The sequence below is a fragment of the Sorex araneus genome, chromosome 9 (genome assembly GCF_027595985.1).
Source record: "Sorex araneus isolate mSorAra2 chromosome 9, mSorAra2.pri, whole genome shotgun sequence".
NCBI lineage: Eukaryota > Metazoa > Chordata > Mammalia > Eulipotyphla > Soricidae > Sorex > Sorex araneus.
Genome location: NC_073310.1, coordinates 48265621 through 48291670, shown reverse-complemented (window position 1 = coordinate 48291670; position 26050 = coordinate 48265621). Strand labels below are relative to the sequence as shown.

The following is a 26050-nucleotide window of genomic DNA, read 5'->3' as shown; positions in this document are numbered from 1 at the left end:
TATGTAACAAATAGCGGGACTTAATATCTCTATATTCTTAGCAATGGAGAACTATCAAGTGCTTCCTTGGCAATAGGACTGTCTTTTTCTTTTTGGGGGGAAACCCCAGCAACGGTACTGAGTTTGTATTGAAACATGGAATGTAATCAAGATAAAGCGTAAGAGAAGTAAAACATCACTTACAAGGGTGGGGACTGGGGCGGCGGCAGGTATACTGGGGGGGTTGGTGATGGAATATGGGCACTGGTGAAGGGAAGGGTGTTTGAGTATTGTATAACTGACATAATCCTGAGAACTATGTAACCCTCCACATGGTGATTCAATAAAATTCAAAAAAAAGAAAAAGAAAAAGATGCTCAACATCACTCTAGTGAGAGCAATACAAATTAAGGCCATAATGAGCTATTACTATAAACAGATTACTTAAAATAAATTAGGGACAATTCCAAATGCTAGTAAGGATGGAGAGAAACTAGATCCCTCTTACTGGGGGTGGGGCAGAACCTTGAAATAGTAAAATATCCTAAAACAGGAAAATGGTTAAACAAACCGAGATGTCTATATCATAGAATTTGACTCAGCAATATGAATAAACAATATGTACACACAATCATGTTGATCTTAGAGCAGTACATGAAAAAGAAATTACACCCAAAAGGTGACATAAGATTTCCTGAATATAGCATTTTCAAAATGACAAAACTATAAACATCGAGGGTTCTAAGTCTTTTTGTTTATAGAGAAGTGCAGTTTGACTATAAAGAGAAACATGAGGAAGATTTCTGGGTGGAATCACTGGTGTTTACATAAATATATACGTGTAATAAGTTGACACAGAATTATGTCCTATGAGCACATACAGTACCAGTGCCAATTTCTGATCTCATACTGTAGCAGTGTCACTGCTGTAACCGAATGGAAAAGCTGGATAACGCCGTTTCTGTTATATCTTGGCAATTCCCTGTCAGTCTAAAATGATTGAAAAATAAAAAGCATTTTAAGACTGAAAACTGTCCCGTAGTATGGCAAGCAAAACTTGCATTTTCTCTCCCCCCCCTTATTACCATCATTCCAGGCTTGTTTCCAGAATTTTATTTTATTAAAATAAAGGGGTGCTCAGGGACGACTCCCAGCTTGGTGCCCCAGGTACTATGCAGAAGGCCAGGGTTCAACAAACACATGCTCCAGGCCATTGAGTTACTTCTTCCACTCCGTACTGTAGCACCTTCCAAATTTTAGACTCACCAGATCAAACTTCCTTAATAGCCTAGCAATGACATTAAAGAAGTCACATATCTTTTATTTATTTATTTATTTAATTGAATCAGCGTGAGAGAGTTACACGCTTTCATGTTTGGGTTATAATCACACATGATCAAACACCCATCCCTCCACCAGTGCACATTCCCCACCACCAATATCCTGGGTATACCCCTCCTTTCCCACTCTCCCCCTGCCTCCATGGCAGAAAATATTCCCCATACTCTCTCTCTACTTTTGGGCATTATGGCTTGCAACAGACACTGAGAGGTCATCATGTTTGTTCCATTATCTACTTTCGGCATGCATATCTTTTACAGCATTTCTCAGCAAGGGGAACATTTGAGAGGTTGTGTATCAATCTCTGTCATGTAGCAGAACTTCTTACATATTGGTTCCAGCTACATACCACATATTGTCCCCCAGTCACAGGAGCAACCAATAATATTATGTATATTCCCAAATAGTCCCTCAGTGGGCATCACTTCCACAACTGAAAGGCAACACCTTAGTTCATAATAGAATATGGAATAGTTGTAAATGCCTATTTAGTTCTATACTTGAATAAATATTAAAAAAATGCATAAGATAAATAGAAACTACAACCTTGATGTCAAATTTAGCTGAATTTATGCTTGATTATTCTTATTGTCAATGTAGTCATTCAGAAGCAATTATGACAGTCAAGGGTATCAATACAAAAGCTAATTAGTACTAAACACTAAACAGTCCCGGTGAAAGTTCATATTAGTTCAAAAACAACTTTACTTTGCAATTTTAATTTTTTATAACATACTCTCATTTTGACTCTATGTTCAGTCAGGAAAACTTAGGAGATGAAAATGACTTCTTTCTTCAACTCAATGGGATAGTCATTTGAAGCTCAACTGTAATCATTTATCTGACAACTCACTTGCTATAAGACCACCTGATAACAACCTAATCATAGGTAATACTCAGGGTGACTTCAAGAGTCACATAAATTTAAAAGTTTAGGAAGCTGAAGAATTTCATCAGAAATAAAGTCAAAAGTTCTGCAGTAGGGATACTGAAGAAACAGTGCGAAAGGTACTATCCTTACCTTGCACACAGCTGACCTAGGTTCAATCCCTGGAACCCCATTGGTCCCCTGAGTTTACCAGGAGTCATCCCTCAGCACAGAGCGAGGAACAAGCCCTGAGTACAGCTGGGTGTGCCCCCTCCCCCAACAAAAACAGTTCTGAACTTGGAAAACCTCCTCGATTGAACAGGAGTGGATGACATTAGTTCATAAATGACTTAACCTTATAGTAATTAAAGGTCAACTCAAGAAAAGTGAAGGAAAGTTGAAATGGAAGTCTTCAGAAGAGCCTGGTATACTTGTTCTCTTACCAGGGAAAGTATAAACCTAAATTATCTCAAATCTCTTGCACATTAGTTTCATTATATTATTAATGGGTCTTAGGTTTGAATGTGCTTTTGTTCCAAATTACACAAAAACTAATATTCATTTGAGATCAATTTATAATAAGTCAATTGCTCAGAAAAAATACTTAACAGCATAAGGTTCTTTTCACAGAGCCCAATCCTCATTGCTTTCTTTTATCCAATCTGTAAATTATTACTAATTACTAATAATTGGATCCAATAAATATTATAGTCACATCTAGAGAATCCTCTAAACAAAATGATTTTTCCCTAAGCTCTAATAACACAGGAAATTATGTTTCTTGTTTATCTTGTTTATCACCAATGAATTTAATCTCTAAAGTTATAAAAGCTATTTGCATTTTTTCTAGCTATTCTGGGAGCTTACATTTATGATGGAAATTTAGAATAAAATGGCAAGCTTGTGACCAATAAAATTGAGATTCAGTTACTAGCCTGAACTAATATGCACTTTATTTTTTAAAACAATTTTTGGTGGTTTTTTGAGGGGAGGGAGGGGTCATACCCAACAGTGCTCAGGGCTTACTCCTGGCTTAGGGATCACTCCTGCTGGGTTCAGGGACCATATGAGATGAGCAGAATTTAACCCAGCTCGACTACATACAAGGTAAATGCCTTATGTACTGTACTGTACTGTGGGGGTTTACTTCAGTGAATTTAAAAATTCATTCTAGAAATTATTGTTGATGAAGGGTACTGTCTAAGTGGCATCCAAAGGAACTAGAAATCACTGTGGGTTTTGTGAATCTTAGAGTTAGTTCATAGTCAAATTGATAAAAGACACAAATCATTTTCTTATATACATTAATACTTGAATGTCTTGTTTATTATAAAGTGAAAAAGAGATTTGTGAAAGATTACATTAATATGATATACTCTTATTCTTTATGGAATAACTTATTATAGAAAGGCTCAGAGAAAAAATTATGTTGATGCTTTAATAAAATTTGTTTCCTAAGGAAATATTCAAGAAAAGATGGTACTTTCAGGTTAGTCCTTAATTGTTTCAAATAATCTATACACTATAAAAGGACATACCTTCTATACCTTTAAAATATTTGTAAAAAACACTTAAAAATTAAAGAATAAAATGTCTGTGACCTCAATATTACAAATAATCTATAAGACATCAGTTTTCCTGAAATCTATCCTATTTTCCTTGAGTCAAATCTTAACAGTGACAGAAGCAACTGCATAGTCAAATAAGTAAACACCTATTGCTCTAATCATCTCAGAATGCCCTTATTAGCCATAAACCAGAGAACAACTCTGAGGTTTAATTAACAGGCAGCTGCTCCAACTGACGATGACGGGCAGGGCATCACATACTATTTATTCATCTATTCTTGAAATGTAAAAGAGAGAGAAAGGAAGAAATAAATTGAGACACCATCTCAACTTTCTATTAAGACAAAAAAGTTAGTAAAGAATTTATCATTTTAATTTGCTATTTTCAAACATAAATATTCACACCATTCCTTTTTGTTTAAAAAAAGCACTTTTTCCATTATGATAATGAAATTGCCTTGAACCTGCATAGAAAATAATACACAAAATAATGCAACATACTAAATAAAGTAATAAGGTTAATTTCTTTCCTGCTGTCAGTAAATTCATGCTAACAGTCTCTCTACAGCTTGACATCAATTAATGATTTTAATTCCAGACTCTTGTCACAGTGTTCGCTACCCTTTTCTCTAATTAAAATGGATGATGCACGATGAAGATAAAACACACAAGACTTCTGTTCTTGCAACATTTCTATTCATTAGAAATTTTGCTTTCACAATAAATGGCTTTTAGCACTAATTGCTGTACAGTAAGAAGCAAATAACTTTTTTTATGACTATGAAGTATAGTTTTTATATATCTAGGAAAGGTACAAGGTATGAGAATTCACCATTGAGTTTCCAACTCCTGAAGATAGAAAATCAATATCAATGCCATCCTTATTACTTGATTTTATATACATACATATATACATATGTATATATATATATATGAACCCACATGGCAGAGCCTGGCAAGCTACCCATGGCATATTCGATATGTCAAAAATAGTAACAAGTCTCACAATGGAGACGTTACTAGTGCCCGCTGGAGCAAATCAATGAACAATGGGAAGACAGTGCAGTGGTGCAGTGCAGTATATATATGAAATGCTTCTACATTTAAAGCTATGAAGCTTCATATGTGGAGCTTTTTTAAAAGACTCCAAGAAACAGAAGTTCACCTTTACTGATTTAATTTTTTTTAAAAAAATGCTATCAACATCTACAGAAGATTAATCAACTACCATTAATTTAAAAGGAGAGTAAAATTCAGATCACTAGATAATAGCACTGTAGCACTGTCGTCCCCGTTGTTCATCAATTTGCTTTAGTGGGCACCAGTAATGTCTCCATTGTGAGACTTGTTGTTACTGTTTTTGGCATATTGAATATGCCACAGGTAGCTTGCCAGGCTCTGCCGTGCGGGTGGGATACTCTTCGTGGCTTGCCGGGCTTTCCGAGAGGGACAGAGAAATCAAACCCAGGTCGGCTACGTGCGAGGCAAATGCCCTACCCTCTTTGCTATCGCTCCAGTCCCACTAGAGAGTAGACATAGTAGACATTGCTAACTATTTTCAAAACAATGTTTAAGATCTTCTGATCAACTCTTTGGGATACTATATACATATATTACCCAGCTAACTGCACCATTATCATAAGTCTCACTCTGGGAACAAAGTTCCTAGATCTTTTCCCCAATACTATTTCTTTTCCCTAAAGTTCAGTATTACAGAAATCTATCATATAAAATCTAAATTAATAGCAGAATGAAATTTAAACTATAAGACAACTGAATAAGCTATTCAATTCAATTGCAATCTCCAGCCAACTGATGGTTTTATTTCTCCCTCAAAATGCTTAAGCAAATAACAGGGTTCAAAAATAATAATGGCTCAACTCATTAATTCTTCAGTTTAACTAACTAGACAAATCTAACTGCCACCTACAAATATGTTCAGACACCAGCTTTGTATCAGCAGAAAGTTCTCAAATAAGAGACAATATGCCACTAAATTTCTACTTTTAAAACAGTCATAATTTTAAGTCGTTCATATTGATGTAATAAAGATACTACTACTAATAAAAGCATTAATATTAAAGATAGCAAGCTGCAACATTGGTACAAAAATTTTTAAGAAAAAATAACTTTCCAGATGGGTCCTGAAAAAAAAAAAACAATTTCTCAAATAAGTTCAACTGTTTTAAAGTAATATTCTATTTCTAGGGAGATAAAGCAGATTGCTGAAATGGAGAGCAATACTTTTTTTTTTTATTTTCGCTCTTGCAAAGCCAGGGACAGAACTCAAGTCTTCACACTCGTGAGGTATGTGCTCTATCACTGAGCCACCTGGTAGAGTAGGGCAGGTTATTAGGTGAAGGTAAAAGTTAAGTTCCATCTCTCATTGGTAAAATGAGATATTACTTTAAAATTTTGAATGGTTAAAAGTAGACAAAATAAAAAGAAAAGCATTCATAGAGATACTACTGCTAAAACAAGTACTATATTTATTTGTTTGTTTGTTCGCGGGCACACCTGGGTAGGCTCAGGGATCCTCCTAACAGGGTTCAGGGGACCATATTCAGAGTGATGACAGAATCCAGGCTGGCTGTGTGCCAGGCGAGCACCTTAACCTGCTGTACTATCTCTCTGGCCACAAGCAGAATTTTTAAGGTTGATAAGAGCTGATAAAAGAATACTTCCCAAGGAAAGTGTGGATTTTTCCAATGTGCAACATAATTAAATTATGGGGCATAAAATGTAGACCCCAAATTACCATTTCTATAAAGGATTCATAATTGTAAGTATTCACCAATCTCTCTCCTTCTAAAGCTCTGTGGTACCTATTTTCACAATTGATCATATTTTTCTGTTAATTATTAAATATTAATGTGTTTAATTAGCAGGGTCAATGTTATAACTAAATTATACTTAATGTATTACAAAATAACTAAAACTTCTTTTAGAAAATTTTAATATACCAACCAACTATACAAATACATACATATGTACTCATACTCATTCATACTGTTTAGATACTCATTATATTTGTGCTTTCACAAATATGAAAGTACCTATCATTATTCCTAATTCAAAGGTATGACATAATACCAAACACACCTAAGAAAGTTTCCTATCCCAATTATACTCTGTCAATAAAAATCAGCTCCAAATATTAAAACCTGTATGTATAAAGATTTATATAATTTCCCCCCAGCCATTGGTCTAAATAATGGAAGTCTACAAAGCAAGGTTTAAGCTTTAAACATTTTTGGTTCACCTTATTTTGTTTTGGGGTCAGACCTGGTGGTGCTTAGGGCTTTCTCTGACTCTGTACTCAGGGATCATCTCTAGTAGGGCTCAAGGGAACATTCTGTGATGCCAGGGATCACCCAGGAGTCAGCCACATGAAGGGAAGTGTCCTGTCCACTCTACTATCTTTACCAACCCCTAAGCTGACTTATCTGAAGAAAACATGAAATTAGAGAAAATATAAAAACTCTGCTAGATGAAACTATGCTCTTCCATTAAAATTAACTTTTCAGTTCAGCTTTGAGCAACACTATGTGAACAAAATGAAAATTTATGTTCTGTTGTCAATATTTGGGTGTTGAAAATAAAATTTTTTATTATTTTTGGTTCTGGGATCAAACTTGGTGGTGCTCAGGAATTACTCTTGCTCTGTGCTTAGGATTTACTCCTGGGGGTGCTAATGGAACTACAGGGAATGCTGGAGATCAAACCTGGGTGCCTTACCCACTGTACTATTGCTCTAGGTCCAAACACCAAATATTAAAACCCAAGTAAGTGATAACAATTTTTTTTACAGATGCAGAAAATGAACCTGCTATTGCTATATAGATTGTTCTTTCTGTAAGTTTACGCTTTATGAACTTTAAATAAGACTACTTAAAAATTATATGATGCACAATTTTTAAAACATTGATTTATTTTTAAAAGACCAACATTGGGGCCGGAGTGATAGTACAGCAGGTAGGGTGTTTGTCTTCTATGCAGCCAACCTGGGTTTGATCCCTGGCATCCCATATGATCCTTCATGCACCACCAGGAGTGTAATTCCTGAGTGCAGAGCCAGGAGGATTGCTGAGTGTGACCCAAAAAGCAAAATACATAAACAAACAAACAAACAAATAAATAAATAAATAAAAATGAACATTATCATCTGCTGAAAATAATTTTACAAGCGTAGATAAAACAGAAAAGCATTTTAATCAAAATTTAAAATACAATAGCCAGAATCTGGAAACAACCCAAGTGCCCAAGACAGATGGCTAGTTAAAGAAATATATCTACATAATGGAATACTATGCAACTGTTAGAAAAGATGAAGTCATGAAATTTGCTTATAAGTGAATGGACATGGAGAGTATCATGCTAAGTGAAATGAGTCAGAAAGAGAGGGCCTGCACTCATTTGTGAATATAAAATAACATCATATGAGACTAACACTCAAGGACAGTAGAGACAAAGCCAGGAAGATTGCTCTATGGTTTGGAAGAACCCTGCCTCATGGGTTGGGGGAGAAGGCAACTGGAATAGAGAAGGGATCACTAAGTCAATGATGGCTGGAGGGATTATTCGGGATGGGAGATGTGTGCTGAAAGTAGATAAAGGACCAAACATGATAGCCTCTCAGTATCTGTATTGCAAACCATAATGCCCCAAAGTAGAGAGAGACTGAGAGGGAAATTGTCTGCCATAAAGGTAGGGGAGGGGTGAGAGGAGGTGGAGAGGTATAGGGATATTGGTGGTGGAAAAAAATACACTGGTGTGGGTGTTTGATCATTGTATTACTGAAATGCAAACATGAAAACTTTGTAACTGCATCTCACTGTGATTCAATTTAAAAAAAGTTAATTTATGCCAAAGTGGGGGCGGGGGAGGGGAGGGAGAATTAAAGATTCCCAATGTAGATATTGGGAATCCTTGATGAAAAGTCCTTGATGAAACCAAAAAGAGAAATGACACAAAAACTTGCCAAACAAGTTTTGAACTGTTTGATTTGTATATGTATTTATATAGATTTCAAGAACTGAAATCTGTTTTATACACATATTTATAATATTTATATTTATATTTGTACATATAAATTTGTTATGTATGTTTTGTATGTAAATATATTTTTATATATATAGTTCAATGAACACAAGAGTAAGTGTGATAGTTTCTTTGAAGAATGGAATGTTCAAGTCATACATTTCACTCAATTTATAAATACTCTTCTTATACTGGGCACATTTCATAAGAAATCATTAAATTTTTTATTTCCCTACTAGAATTATACAGCCCCCTTGAAAATATTTCCAAGTGCAATTTAGTAAATAATCTCATAATAGACATCCCTTGCTGAGTAACTATAAAATGAAAGTCAGCAACACTATAGATTGCATTTAATAAGAATGAACAACATCTATTATTTGAGAATTGGGAATTTGGCCAGACATCACAACAAATATTTCATTTGTTAGAATTTTTTTCTTTTTGTCTTTCCTTCCCAGTCCCCAAGTTGGGTAGGAAATGTAACCTTGTTCTAGAAAATATTTAACATGATTTTTAGGAATGTATAAAATGCAAAATGAAAATAGATGTTAATTTTAAGAGTGTTATAGAAATAGGTATAAATATACATTTCACAGGAAAAAAATTAGAATGGCACAGACCAGTATGTTAATAATGGAAGTAATACAGATAAAATCTTGTATTTCTTTTAGGAACAGAGATATAGTAGAGTAGGCAGCGCACTTGTGTAGCATGTGGCTGACCAAAGTTTGAGCCCCAGGACCCCACATGGTTCCCTTAGCTTACTAAGGATGATCCCTGAGCACAGAACCAAGAGCACTGTTTGTTGTGGCCAAAAATGCACATTAAAAAAAAATCTTATAGGGGCTGGAGCAATAGCACAGCGGGTAGGGCGTTTGCCTTGCACTTGCCAACCCGGGTTCTAATCCCAGCATCCCATATGGTCCCCTGAGCACCGCCAGGGGTGATTCCTGAGTGAAGGGCCAGGAGTAACCCCTGTGCATCGCCGGGTGTGACCCAAAAACCAAAAAAAAAAAATCTTATATTTTAACTGTATGAGTCTTAATTTTTATTTTTATCGTGAATTTTGGGTCATATCCAGTGGTGCTTAGGGCTTCCTGCTGGGTCCTGGTTCTGTGCTCAGATATCACTCCTGGTGGGGCTCGAGACCATATGTGGTGTACACACACACACACACACACACTAGCATATAATGTAGCAGTAAAATAAAATAAATCTTTGGATCACAGAGGTAAAATGTTTGTCTTGCATGTGGCCGACCCAGTTTGATCCCCAGTACTGCATATGGATCCCAAATACCACCAGGGCTCACTTCTGAGCACAGAGACAACACTGTGGGTGCAACCCACACAACTCCTCCTTTCCCAAAAAGATTAGATAAAATTTTGCACTCCACTAAAAATTGGATGGAACTAGAGGGTGTCATGTTAAATGGAATAAGTTAGAAAGAATAAAAATAATCTCATTTACCAGTGGCATTCAAAGAAACAAAACAAATAGCAAAAGAACAAACTCTTGGCCCTGGATTATAAAACTGAGATTATCAAGTGTGAGTGCACAAGATGGGGTGAAATGAAGAGGTGGGCTAGAAGTGACAAAAAGACACTGTGTGTGGTGGGAGGTCAGGGAGAATAATTAGGCATTCTGGTGGTGATGAGATACAGTAACTATATATCAAGACCATAAACTTAAACACTATTGTACTTTACACTAGGAAAAAAAATCCTTATGTGTTCATTTAGGTGAGAAATATAGAAAAAGAAAATTGGAAAAGGCTGGTATAGCTAGTAAGGTGCTTGCCTTGCTTATGGCCAACCTGGAATCAATCCCATCAACCACATATGGTCCATGAGCTCTGCCAGGATTAGCGGTCCCTGAGCACATAACCAGGAGTAAGCTCTGAGCACAATCGGGTGTGGCACCAAAAACTAAAGAAAAATTGAAAAGATAGAACAGGTGTAAGATTACTAAGAACACAGAAGAGCAACCAGAAAGAGCTGCAGGTCACGAACACTGGGCAAAAACGTTTGCAGTTCTAAGAAATAATCAACTCTGACTTATATTACCAATTCGAGGAAAGAGCTAGATATTGCTGAAACAGGAGCCAGTGGTCTTTATTTACCCATCATGCTCCTAAAGAACTTTCTGAACTGTGTGAAATGTATTTTATAAAAAAAAAAAAAAGAAGAGAGATGGCTTGTGAATAAATAAGCTAGGAAACAATTATTTCTATTTTGGTGCTCACAATATGCATTAATAGGACTAAGGCTTTGAGAAGTAATAAAGAACGATGCATAAATTGGTTGTTCCAACCATATGTTTCTCAGTATATCTACACATGGAACCATTTTTTCAGCTTACTAAACAACATCTAACAAATTCTACACTACAATGCACATCTACCTACAAAAGAACACAAGCAAATATGGATTGGGGGGAAAAATCAACAGAAAGTGAAGTTTTTTACTTCTGACACCTGATAAACAGATATACCCATGACTTGATCTCACGATGGAAGCAAAGTGGACTGGATACTACATAGATCATTTTTGTTAAGCCAGTTTTACTATTGGTTTGAGCCTGATCCTTTCATCTGGTGGAAATGAGCCAACAAGGACTCTGGCACTAGGCATGCCTGAAAGATAAATCAATGACTAGCAATAAGCACTGAATTCATACTTCACTACCAAATATCTATGGTGGTTAGATTCCCCCCGCTAGCTCAAATGTGGGCAATCACAAATCTAAAGGCTTAGGGGACCTGAATTTAGAGCCCAGAGCTGGAAAGTCAGATAGCACATCATGGTACCACTAACTAGAGCCTTGGCATCACCCCCAGATGCCCCATTTTTCATGAAGAGACCTTATGTTCACAGCTCAGCACTGGCGACAGCAACGGTGGACCAGAGGACAAATCTGACCATGTGGTGGCCTTCCTCATGCATTTCTCTTACTTGGACAGCAGGAATTTAAGAATTCATTCCCCAGTGAGAGCAAACATAGGACGAAGTTAGAATGATGTCAGATTTAATCTCAGATCTATACTCTGAAGACATTCGCTTACTTTCACCATGCAAACAGAACTTAACCTGGTCAGAAACACATTTTAAATTATATTCATTGTCCATTCACTTTCTAAATATGTCTCTCTTGAGCAATAGGCTTCACAGGTATGTACAGACAAAAATATTTTGGTCCTGGACATGTCATAACTAATCGCTAAGAAATGTCAAGTTTCCGATTTTTATGTGAGACTGAGATAATTTCTAGAACCCAAAGAAATGCAGTGGTAAATCATATTAGAGGATACCCTCGCTTCTACTCAGCTGTGAAGTGAAGGCCGTGATGAGAATAAAAGCAGTGGTTTATTTATTTTTATCTATTTCTCCAACTTCTTCCCAAAGAAGTTATTGTTTCAATTTGCAAAATAGCTGTCAAAGAATGCCAGCAGATGGACTAGAAAGAGGATGTAAAAATGACTTGCTTTACCCAAATAACAAATATGAAATACCCTCCACTTAGAGAATTCAATAACTCTTATGCATTCTTTTGCTCTAAGATCCATGAGTATAAATAAAGCATAGTTGTAAAAACTGCTATTAAAATACGAAGTCAAAGGATAGTTTCCTAAAATTATGACGATAATTGATTTTTTTAATGGACCATTCACTTGTTCCTTGACCCTAAAAGATTTTTATCCTAGGCCTCCTGTACAATGCAAATTCATTATGACCAACCTAGTTCCCAGATGATTGCATCATTAGAGGTACAGAGATGGAGATTAAAAGTAAAACTGTGAAGTGAACTGTGCCTTAGGCAAATTAATAATACAAGTGAAACCATTATGTAAAAATCATAGTTTGGCTGGAAATATTTGACTATGCATTATAAAAGTATTGTGGAAAATGTTGATAGAATTTTGCATTGAAACACAGCAGGCATCTTAAACTGCAAAGAAAGAATTTTCAGAATATGAAAAATGGTACAAGATTAATGAAGCTATCCCCTTTGGCTGACATCAAGATAAAGGAGAAGTATAATGTTTCTTTCTATGGCTCAGATTGCTTTCTAACTAAATCACATATTTGAAATCACATATTTGCCTGTGGATAAATCTGAGTTCATATATTTACCTGGAATATACTCTTAGGGACAAGAAAGTCCTTTTACATAGAAGTTTTTACTACCTGGCAGTTAAAGGTCATATTATACATACTGAGAAACTGTGCCCCATATAAAAATAGTTTATTCATCAGTTTCAGGCTCCCCAAATTAGTGAACTCTAGAGAAAGAACTAGAAGGCAAGAAAGGTGAAATAAATTTTAAAACATAAAATTTAGGGAAGAATAAACCCAGGTGACATCATAAATTAAAAGGCTTTCTCTTTTTCTTTCACAATGTATATATTTTATGCTCTTAAGAGCTAAAGAGAATCAGAGTAACTATTCAAACAAAATAATCTTCAAAATGTCAGAAAGATAGAAAAAGTACTTAAACATTATAAAACTCATTTTACTCATTTTTGTCCTTTCATTGTTTACTATTAGGACTTAAAGTGTTTTTGACTCTAGAGTTATGATAAGATTATTTAATTTGGTGTTAATTTTACCTAATGAACAATACTCAATTTCACAACCTTGGTCAAGACATCAGAAACTTCTTACAAGTGTGTGTTTAAAGTGAAATAGACAATAGACACAATGTGCATTATCATGGTCCATCTGATAATAAAAATGGGCTGATAAGTTCATAGTGCTATTAACTTGGATAACCCAAGTGTGAGGTGTTTTTCTCAGACTCTGGAAATTTCAATGGGAAAATTTATGATTACTTGTAAAAACTATTTTTTTTTTTTTTTTTTTTTTTTTTTTGCTTTTTGGGTCACACCTGGCGATGCACAGGGGTTACTCCTGGCTTTGCACTCAGGAATTACCCCTGGCCGTGCTCAGGGGACCATATGGGATGCTGGGATTTGAACCCGGGTCGGCCGCGTGCAAGGCAAACGCCCTACCCGCTGTGCTATCTCTCCAGCCCCAAGTAAAAACTATTTTCAAGAGTTTATTCAAAGCATTCCTCTTGGGTAGAAAGATAGGACAGTGGGCAGGGTGTTTGCTTAGCATGTGACCAAGTTAGGTTTGATTCATGATATTCCATATGGTCCCCTGAGTCTTCGAGGAGTGATCTAGTACAGGGCCAGAAATAATCCCTGAGCAATGCCAGGGGTGACCACAAGCAAACAAACAAATAAATAAATAAATAAAATAAAGTATTTCCTTTTACTCATCTCATGGATATTCAGGATTGCAACATGAAATGGTTCAACTACAGATAGCTACCTTTTTATAAGCAGAGACAGAATAAAATCTAAGAAGAAAGTTTAAAAAATGATATAGTGAGGTATAGAAAAAAATCATTTCTTAGGCAACTATAGTAAAAAATGAATAACTTCCTCAATTGCTATTATTGCACTATCGCACTGTCATTTTGTTGTTCATCGATTTGCTATATACATATAAATATTGTAAATGAAACAAAAATTCTTAAATTTCTTAAAATTTATCCCAATATATAACAGAAACAGGGTTTTAAACCTAAATCAAAGGTGATCATAAATTCAGTGCTAATGTTTATTTATTCTTCTTACATGCCCTACTATTTCTCCTAAGCACAAATCTTAGCCAAACCTTTCAGATTCAGTTTAATGTCTCAAAATAAGTATTTTTCATTTTAATTTTTTACATCATATTAATCTTGGAACCGTTAGCATTTGGACTGACATGAAATATGAAAGTTGATCAAATTCAAAATATTAAAAAAGAGTGGAAAGAATAAAAACCCTCTAACTATAGTGAGATTGAATTGAATAACTGAAGTCTACCTCTCCTGTTCCTGCTTCATACGTATTCTCTCCTCTTCTGATGTAAGGGATTCCTGTGTTTTTATTTTACCCGTTTTCTCAATCTTGTCATCTTTTCGATGTTTGCCAAACCTGTTGATAACAAAAAATTCTAACTTGTCAATATATACAAAATGAGTTTCCCCACTTTTGTGATAAAAACATATGTACTCAGCAAATCATGAGCTCCCTCTGAGTGAGGTCAAATGTCTCCTGCAGTTTGCTAATCTTTCCCACATTAATATTATAAATTAGAATACTTCACTCATTTTTAATAACAATTTTCCAGAGAAAACCTTGTAGAAGATGAACTCTTTAACCCCCTTTCTCCAGGCAAAACAAAAACAAACAACAACAGATAACTTACAATTCATTCTTACTCAACAAACAATAAATTTATAGACCTGACTGTTGGATGCTTCAGATACTAGTGGAAACAGATCTGTATTAAAATGGGTTTCTTGTAGGATCTAAGAATGCTAATCAATAATAATATATTCAATAGTCTCTCAGTAAGCAATTACTTTTTCCTTATTTTTCAGTCAGGTTTATTGGGAAAATTCATCATTGTTAAAAACTGATAAAAAAAAAAGTGCCACGTTTGCAAGGTTTGAAAAGTTGCTATAGTACTTTGTGTTTAGTCAGTGGAGCAATAAAAGATACTATTGCTAAGTACCATACAAAGTAACTATTAGCTATGCAATCTTTGACTTGGAAATCAAACAAAAGGATCAAACACATCATTGAAAAACAGTCCACATGAAGTTTCCCAGATGGCACTAAACTTAAGAAAATGCCAGCCTGCATCTCTTCTGATTTTCAGTCTAAGAACCCTCAGAGATCGTATCGAATATTTCTCCTGCTATTACTTTTCTATAATACACTATTCTGCTTAGAATTCTTTTGGGGGGATGGTGATTTGGGAGCTGCTTGGGGCTCACTCTTGGCCCTGTGCTCAGGGACCACTTCTGGCAGTGATGGAGATGGAACCAGGAACAGCTGGGTAGAAGGCAAGAGCCTTAGCCCTTCTACTATCTCTCCAGAGCTGCTTGGAATTCCTACACTAGATGCCCCCAAGTAATATTAATCTGCAGTGATTTGGTCACCAGATATTTCAAAAGTGAAATCTTCTATAGTTATTCAACTTGTACATATATAAGTAAGCTTTATAGTATGTGAAGTATCTTCTTGGAGGACAAAGTAGGAATACAGGCAATGCTCATGCTTTAATCCCTCTGCAACGTCTATGGCCCCTTTGTTGTATTTCTGACTGTATCATCTAATACATCTCTTGTATTAGACAAGAGAAGAGCAGGCCTCTTGTTGATAGAAAAGTGGGAATGCCATATAGTCCCCAAAGTCCTCCAGGAGTGATCCCTGAGTACAGGGCAATGAGAAACACCTGAACACAGCTGGGTGTGGCCACAAGATCAATATAAGAGAAAAAAGGAAAAAAATGTATTTCACTAATGAAGTGGTTGTCAACATAAACCTTTATTTTATTAAGATAAGTCTAATTTCAAATACTGGCTCATATCAATGTTTGAGAACTTGTCATATGAATAGCTCATATGTTAGCAAATGTAATGCTATGTTTGTAAATGAGTTTATAAATTAGGAAGCAAGCACATTCTTAAAATGTTAAAGTAGACAAAAAGTTATAATGTCACTTCCACTGTTCTTTTAAGAATTATGCAAACTATTTAGTACTGTAACTATAAAATTAATTCTTATAAAGCAAATCTGTCTGTAAAGTTTAAACTGATATAGAATTGAAAGATCATCACAGAAAGAAAAGAAAGTATCTCTATGAACTTAAGTGCAAAACCTGACTTTTCATGAGAAATAAATATGTACTTAGCTTTTAAAACTAATAAATAACAAAACATTAAAATACTTTCTGTCAACATATCAATAATGTCTGAGTTAAGCATAATGATTTGACTTTAGAGCATAATGATTTGAATTTAGAGAATAAATGAATAAATAAGTAAAAGAGCAAACATAAAAACTGACACCTCAGTAAGAACCAACTTCTAAAATAATATTTATCCATTCAAAAAAATTTTACTAAGCATTTACAAAAGTTCAGGGAAAAGAATAAGGCTGGACAGGCTAACTTGAATCTCATCAACATATAGACAATATTAAAAGCTAATCTGAATTTCCATCCTAAAAATCATGTAACGTTGCAGTATCCTCTTGATATATAAAATGTATTAAATGCCAATGGAAAAAGTGTTAATCGATTATATATATTTAAAATAATTATTCCTGAAGGTCAGTTATCTTGACAATATTTTAATTCAAAAATATTGACAAAATGAAAATGAGTCGACTAACAGATTTGGGGTTAAAAACCCAAACACTTGGAACTTAAGCAAAAACAAGTAAATGAGTAGTTTCTGAATCCAAAAGATTTCTTCAAATATTATGGCTATAGCATTTTAAAATATAAAGAAATAGAGTAAGGGAGCAACCAAAGTCCAAAGGTAACATAACTGGAGAGTTGGTCTATAGGACGAAGTGTAGCAAGGTGGGGAGGGATGATAGGGGTCACTGGAGCACTGGGAGAGAGTTAAGCTGGAATGCTGATTGTGGATGTGGTGGCGGAACCAAGGATGCATGAAATGTTTATTAACAGTATGATAAAGCATGGTATCACAATAAAAATGGCTGCAAGAGCCAAGGATGTAGTAGGTTGCTCAGACTCTGCATGCCAGGAATTCCCTGAACCACCACAACAGTGATTGGGAATCTTCAGGGCTGCACCCAGCAATGCTCAGGGGACCATGAGGAGCTGGGGCATTGCCCAGGTTGGCCAGGCAATGCTCATGCCTTATCCCTCTGCAACGCCTATGGCCCCTTTGTTGTATTTCTGACTGTATCAAAATTGACCTTTTCCTAGGCCCCTTACCTCTCCCTAGGCCCCTTAATCACCAGAGTATACAATTTTCTTGTCTGAAAATGTGTAATTCCAACTGTATAGTACATTTTCCTCTATAAATTATAGATTCAAGATTAATATAGAAAACAATTTATAAATAAAATTGTTATAGGGCAACATGTGGACAATTTTCCTTAATTCCTGCTATAGTAAATAAATTATGCCACTTCTTTAACACATACTATGAAATCACAGCATATTACTTTTTAATTGGGGTAAAAATGGATCCCTCAAGCTGTAATTTTTTGACAGAATGAAATACAGAGTACGTGAAAATATGTACCAGCCATTGTAGAGTGTAAAAAAGAGAAAAAAAAAGTAGCTACATCCTTATTCACTCTAATTGCCAATACACTTAGTGTTCTTAATTTATAGTTACTTAATTTTCCCTGAAAGGGCAGGAGTGGGGTGGTAGGGTCAGCACACTGAAAAACTTCACCTGTACATGTAGCCAAAGTCAGGTTCAGGGTTGAAATCAATAACCAATTGATAAGGACAACCATTTAATAGCATGGTGCTTAAAAATTTGAAATACAAGCATTAATTTCATTTTACTATCATTTCTTTTGAAGGAACCACTCCTAACAGGGAGGTTAGGAGGACGGGAGATGATGCAATGCCAGCTAAAGCTCAGTCTCACCCTCACATGTCCTGGCTCTACCACCCGGGGCACAATTTTACTAGCTCATTAAAAGCCCGAGAAGAGTTTCAGATGGGCTACTTTCCAAGGAATAGGACTGTTGGGGGGAAAAATACAAAGTCAATCATATGTCAAGGGAGCAAACCCATTCTCGGTGGAGAAGCTGTTTGTCTTATGAACTGATAAACACACGTGTATGTGCAAAGAGAGAAACTCAACCACCTCCAACCATTCATGTGTCACTGGGGAGACAGAGGAGGGAGGGAGAGAGAGAGAGAGAGAGAGAGAGAGAGAGAGAGAGAGAGCGCAAGACAGAGAGAGACAGAGAAGAGAGAGGGGAAGAGAGAAGAGAGACAGAGACAGAGAGAGTGGGAGAGAGAGACAGAGAGACAGAGACAGAGAGAGAGCAGGAGAGAGAGAGGGGAAGAGAGAAGAAAGACAGAGAGGAGAGACAGAGAGAGGGGGAGAGAGAGACGAGAGGGGAGAGAGAGAAGAGTGAGAAACAGACACAGAGAGAGGGAGAGAGACAGAGAGAGAGGGGAAGAGGAGAGAGGAGAGAGAAGAGAGAAACAGAGAGACACAGAGAGAGGGAGAGAGAAGAATGAGAGAGGGAAAAAGACAGAAAGAGAGGGAGAGAAGAGAAACAGACAGAGAGAGAAAGAGGTTGAGAGGAGAGAGAGACAGAGAGACAGAGAGAGGAAAGAGAGACAGACAGAGAGAGACAGGCAGGCCACATCATGGACCAGCTCAGGGAGATTTTGCTGTCTTATCTTAAAACAGATCAACATGGGTGAGTGACCTGTTGTACAAAAAGTAAGACATGAGGAAAACGTTGCTAGGGGAGAGAAAAATGACAGCAGAGATTCCACATCACGAGGAGAAAAGGTTCAGTGGGAGGAAATGGCAACGTGGCTGCAGATTCTTCAGGGAAGGAAGAGAAGACGCGTGCTGTCTTATCAGCGAAGAATTAATTGCGACATTTCTTAAACATATGGCTTTCTTTATAAAGGACAAAGCACAGTTTTCATTCAGCTAAAGTAATCTCAAAGTAATCTGCTAAATGGGTTTTACTATGACGCGTTACAAATGAGATCAGTGCCAGCTGCCAGATCAACCATATATATTACTACAAGAAAGAACGAGGGCGAGGCGTGCACTTGTTGATGAATGGAAAAAGCAAACAAACAGACAAAAATCACCAAAGGATTGCAGCAAAATTTGGTTGTTTTTCTACAGAAAGAACTGTCATTAAAAATTAAGGTTCTTGTGCTATTAAACCCATCCTTTTGGTTTTTTTTTTTTTTGTAAATTAACCTAATTATCTCAGCAGTATAAACAGCATTGAAATATTTTACTATTTTTATACTTCTACTAAAATTAGAGAGCTTTATAAAAATCAGGCTGAATAACATACAATATCCTGCTATAAGTGAAATAAAAATGTAATTGGCTTTGTAATGAAGGGACTTTTCCTACTATATTTAAAAACATGTGACACAGTAAAAATGAGTGTTTTAAAAATCTGTTGCTATATTTGAAAAAAAGGATAAAAAGAATATCCAGAGCCAATTAGTTTGTGAACTTTGAGGAATAAATTTGAAAATAATATACATTTTAAAAAATCACCTCACTGAAATGCCACCTAGAAAATTGGTATTTCTCACTGCTAATTATAAAGGTCTTTTTGTCTGGGAGGTTTTTGCTATCATAATTGTCTTATTATTTATTCTCAGAAAAGTGCAGGTTAAGTGATACTACAGAGAATGAATATAGGTCAAATAGGAATTTACTATCTGCTCCCACAAGTCAGCCATCCTTCCTCAATGCCTGATTCTGGAACCGCAACAGTCAATACCTCTAACTTAATGCCCTATCCTGTATCTGGTTCCTCATTTCCACAGCACATCGTCATATTCATTTGCTTCCTTTCTTCATAAATTTATTACCTCTTTCTGGAATATTCTGGTTGTTTCCAGTTATAATACCTACATTTGGACAATCCTTGCACTAATCTGGCTTTGACCACTGCCTGTTATGATAATGCTGTCATTTGCTTTAAAGCTCCTGAAGAGACACTTCCTATCCCAAAAGCTGGGTTCAAGATCTCCCACAGAACACAAATTACTCAGTACTGTATCATTCTTATGTTCCAATCCATAAGAATTGATTGGCTCAGGCCTATAATTTACTCAAACCAAACAAAAAACATGAGCATACTTTAATAATATTCCTTTACATGCACTTAAGTCATACATTTATCAAACAGATTTTGATACAAGCTTCTCTAGAAAATAATTCGGGTATAGTTTTTTCCCAAATTCTCAAAGGGAACAGTGGCTTTTCTCAACGTATCACCTTTGTCTCTAATGCATAAGTATGAACTTCTTGATCTCAAATCCTAAATTTTATCTACTGCATTTTTCTTTAAAAAAATCTGCTATCTTATTGTGTAACTGAGACTTAAGCCTGAAAGCTTTGCAACTTTCCACATGGTGATTCAATAAAAAAAAAAGAGAGAGAGAGGGGCTGGAGTGATAGCACAGCGGGTAGGGCGTTTGCCTTGCACACAGCCGACCCGGGTTCGAATCCCAGCATCCCATATGGTCCCCTGAGTACTGCCAGGAGTAACTCCTGAGTGCAGAGCTAGGAGTAACCCCTGTGCATCACCGGGTGTGGCCCAAAAAGCAAAAAACAAACAAACAAAAAAAAAAGAGAGAGAGAAGAAAAAAATATAATAAAACTTCTAAGAGAAACACTAAAAAAAAAAAAAAAGCCAAAATTCATGGACAAACAACAGCTTAGATAATTCATGGCCCTGAAACTGAAATCAGTTTTGCAAGAAAAGTTAAGGAGATTCTTTAAAAGTCAAGGCAAACCTTTTTTTTTTTTTTTGCTTTTTGGGTCACACTCGGTGATGCACAGGGGTTACTCCCGGATCATGCACTCAGGAGTTACTCCTGGCAGTACTCAGGGGACCATATGGGATGCTGGGAATCGAACCTGCGTCAGCCGCGTGCAAGGCAAACGCCCTACCTGCTGTGCTATGGCTCCAGCCCCTCAAGGCAAACTTTTAAACTCTTCACTATTATGCATGACGTTCATTTATGTGTTGTGGCTGCCATCGACTAGATTAAGAAAGGTCTGTTTATTCCTCACTTGCTAAGGGTTTTGTACTTTTTAAACAATAAATTAATGTTTCATTTATTTTGAAGAAAAAAGTCTGCTATCTTTGTAGATTTTTCTAATACATGCTGTCCACACACATTGAAGATATACGTGTACATGTATATGAAAGTCAGTCTCTGTACAGATTAATGTAACATCTTCATTAGACTAGAGAGGTATGCAGTGTTGTCCACAGTCACACTGAAATCTAAGAAAAGAGTACAGGTCACTTCGGGATACTTCATGGCCAGTGAAGACATTTCAGTGGTTCTGAACTAGACACACAGAGGGACATGAAATGCTCAGATCAATGAGGTATTCTATTGTACAAACCTTACACTAGACATATAATTATGCATGTAATGAGTGCCCTTTTGCTTATTTTAACCAATATAACTAGCACTCACTGGCTTCTTTGTATGTACTTTATCTGAGTTCCAGAGGCAGTGTGTCAGGTAGGAATTAGCATCCTCATGTTCAGTGGGAAACTGGCTGTAAAAATATGGGGACTAAATGATTTCATGAATCATACAGGAAGTCTTCACATCCAGCTTTAGGAGAATCATTCTACTTAGAGGACAGCACATTAAAACATCTTTGTTGAAATAAATGAGATAAATCTTGTATTGCCTGCAGCAATGAGGTCCAGGGGGCATCATTCCTAAATGAAACTTGTCTCTGAAGGTCAAGAAGTGAGTATAACGTCAAGGACTGCTCCTAACCATTAAAGTGGATCATAAACCACTTTCCGCAGATCCATACATTAGAGATCACCAATATTGCCAAATACAAAGACATTCCAAATGTCATAAGGGTCTGTTCTGACATATGCAAATCCTGTCAGGCAATGGCACAAGCATGTCAAACTGCCCAAATGCAATCAAAGGGTACAACGGTAAGGATTTAGTGAAAGTGCTTATCTTTCACAACAATGTGCTCCTGATTTCTGGTCCATTTTTGTGTGTGTGCCTCAATGCTATTTTACAAATGAGAACAAGGGGAAAAAATCAGTCACTTTGAATATGTCCTTCTAGTCTAGGGTCTTACAGATTTTAGTGACATTTTAAGAAATTGTTGCCATGATAGCGTACTGATTGGCTCGGCAGTCGTTTGTCGCAATGCTGGATGAATCAGGGAAGAGGAGGCTGATTAGGAGAAGCAGAAAGCTCCTATTTAGGCAAAAAAAAAAAAAATTCTTGGTAATCAACAATGATGAGAAGAGAAACTAAGGGAAGGGTACATGACAAGTCAATAGTGCTTTTATAAAATGGGATGCAGTTTTAAGTTGGCGTTTAGCAGGGGTTCTCTTTAAAAGGAAATTCAAAAACTGGAGAATCATTATTTGATTGTATAACAGTTTTCATCAGTGCTAGTCTGATTAGATTTAATAAACTAAATTTGTGTTTCTTGGGATCCAGAGAAAAACTGACTTTTTAAAGAATAAAATAACTTCTACTTAACCAAGCTAGAACAGCATTTATGTGCAACGTACTATTAATGGACAATAAATCCTTGTGAGGACTCCCATTAACTATCCTTGTAAGTGCACTTTCCCCATGACCTCGCCTGTGTTATCTACCCAAAGTTGCCCCAGTAAGCCTTGTTCCCCGACACACCAGGGGCCCTAGAAAGATATAAAGCAAAGGAATATGAAAGCAACAATTAAAAACTAAAACCCAAGACATTATCAATTTGACTTATAAAAGCCACTATAAACTCCAAAGATCTCAAAAATAAAAGAAAATAAAGAAAAATTTAAAGCTGGGATCCAGAGAAAATGACCTAAGATCATTTTAACACAAGCAGACATTAATCCTTCAAGATATAGGATAACACCATTTTAAAAACACTGACATAATATTATATTCTATATTTAGAACCATTCTTGTAAAGTGACAGATGAATGGAAGTATATCTTAATTATGATGGTAAAGTTTTTCAGACATCAGCTACATCATAGACCACGTGACATAATTTCTATAGCAAATAAATTCCGTTTTTGTAAAAAAGGGTCATTTATAATTGCTGTTACCTACAGGATTTTTATAAGACTTGATAGGTCACATATTTTTCAAAACACAGCCACACAGGTAATCAGACCACAATAACCTCTTAATACTAAAAATGCAAATAATATGTCAAGTATATTTTTGTTTCCCCTTTACACTGAGTTTATAATAAATATGACATGTATACTATTATATATAAAATTAAAAAAACATGCACATAGCAAAGCAGTAAAAACAACACATAATTCTAAATTTTCTAAATGCTTAATTTGGCATTGAAATCAGCATGTCCACTGAAAATGATGTTGAGAGTCTTTCACACAACTCCTTCTCCCGGTCCTTTCTTCATGACTATACTCCTAATTTTTGCACTGTTCATTTTAATGCATTATTGTTTCATAATACAATACTACAAATTGCAGATTACATTTGGCTCAAGGAGTGATTATGAAAAATACTATCACTGTTGCCTTTCCTCGAATAACTCTGATAATAATGAGAGATTGATTGAGCTCGAAGCAGCCCAAGAGATGAGAAGGGTCAATTTGAACATTTCTATTAAGCTTCTTTTGTTAAATCCAACACTTTGCCAGGTCAGAGGCAAATAATCATACCCTACATCTGGTTACCATGGTTTTCCTTTTCCGAAAGCATCAGAACAATTTAGTGAGTGGTACTGCTCCAAAGGAAGTTCCCATAAGAAATGCTAATGAGTCCTAAGTCAAAAAAAAAAGGCCCCCAAACACATTCATTACAAAGGGCTCCATATAGAAGAGAAAGAGAAAGAACACAATTTTACTATTTTCTATTAAGACAAGAGATCAAATATATAACAAAAATAATCTTAATCATTTTTTGTTTGCCATCTGCCTACCTGATTCTTAAATTGGCATCCAGCTTGTAAATGCTTGTAAGCTAGTACAAATGTATATGCACCTTAAGAACCCCCTTTCGGAGTCCCTAATAGAAATATTTTCTTTCTCTTCAATATGCAATGAGATTCAAATTCAATAGGAATTTGGTGAGACATAGCTAGTTGCAGCAGCTTCAATACCCTCAAATAATTTTCTGACCCTTAACTTTTTTACAGAACAAATGAAACTGACAAAGAATGACAAAAATTCGAGTCTCAGAAGTTGGGGGGCAGGATGAGGGTATGGAGGTGCAGGAGAGGAACTTTTTGCTTAGCTCCCGGAAACTTTGGAAGATGAAAACTTCCCCAAAGAGCTCATTATCTGTAAAGTTAAGGTGTCCGTCAGCACTTTTTTTCTGTCGATGATAGGAAACAATTTCTGTTGATTCACATTTCTCAGAGAATGCTCTCTAGAGTAAATTAAGAGGTGTAGATTTTCATTTTTTATCTTTGAGTTGATTTGCATAGTTAGTTTTAATGTTAAGGAGCTGACACATTTTTAAGACCCAAAGAGGATTCTGAAGGCAAAGCGCCAGTTGCTAGAGGTCACACCTGATTCTGAGAAAAGCCAAGAATAGGTGGCTTGCTGGGTCTCCCGTCAGGTAGACAGAGAGTCCACCTGAATCACAGAATCTCTGAAGGACCAGGACCCAGAGCCCAGGGGGACAGCAAACAGACCCAGAGCACACATTGTGCATGTGCCAACCCCCAAGTTTGATCCCTGGCATCTACATGGGCCTGATCATGAGACTGGGTCTGTAGCCCTGGAGCACAGCTGGTCAAACTGCATGCCCGAGCATGAAGTGCCTACTGCAGACCACCTGCCTGTTACTTATCTCTCCACCCCTCCCCACCCCCTAAATAAAAACTAAACCAAACAAGGCAATAAGGGTCACACCTGTGGTTCCAAACAGTGTCTTGTGGTACATCCAGGGTCAGGTGACTTGACCACATACAGGAGATGATGATGGTGTGATACCAAAAAAATGGTGATGACTCTTTCCTGCAAAGGTTTCTTCTACCTTCTGGACCTCAGCTACACTCCATGAGGCTTCATGGCACAGCATTTTACTTATGGGTCAACTGTGGTTAAAGGTCCAGCTGGAGAGCTGAAGGAATCGCACAGTGGCATGGAGCACATGCCGTGGCCAGGTACATAGGGCACATGGTCAGAAGTTTAAATTTCTAGTGTCACACATGGACTGAGGGTCATCTTGGCAGTTCTGCTGTTTAACCCACAGTTCCACTGCCCTCGAGGCCTGGCACCAGCAATTTCTAGCTAAAAGAAGTGTGACTTCACACAATACAGGTGTGGGATTCTGGTGAGCACAGCAACTATGAAGATATACGGCAGCACAGCCAGGAAGTGCCACACCTGGTAAGCACTACAGTGACACCCCACATGCCTTAACTCATATATTCAAGCACTGACACTAAAAGTGTACATTGGCTGATCACCACAACCCCCTGTGCCAGTACCACAGGCAAATATTTAATTCCCAGTCATTTCTACTGCACCAACAACAGGAATGGAGTGAGGAACAGGAATTAGAGCCAAATTAAGTTTTTCAGAAAGAAGTTAAGTTTTATTTCTCCACACCAGCAAAAACATAAATCCAAAAAGTAGAAACAAGTGGAGTTGACGTGGATGTGGAGGGGTGGGGGTGGGGGGCGGCAAGGA

General features: G+C 36.5%; 1 protein-coding gene across 13 annotated transcripts in view; it reads right to left on the bottom strand.

Annotated features, from left to right (window-relative positions):
• The window catches only part of PARD3 (par-3 family cell polarity regulator), a 645483-nt gene that overhangs the window by 159048 nt on the left and 460385 nt on the right, over nt 1-26050 (bottom strand). For 10 of the 13 annotated variants that reach the window (XM_055147130.1, XM_055147117.1, XM_055147121.1 and 7 more), the window contains one exon: nt 14678-14788. The exons of the other annotated variants lie outside the window; for them this stretch is intronic. In XM_055147130.1, the coding sequence (XP_055003105.1) occupies nt 14678-14788 (111 nt within the window). The remainder of the gene's footprint in view (nt 1-14677; nt 14789-26050) is intronic. 13 annotated transcript variants of the gene reach the window in all.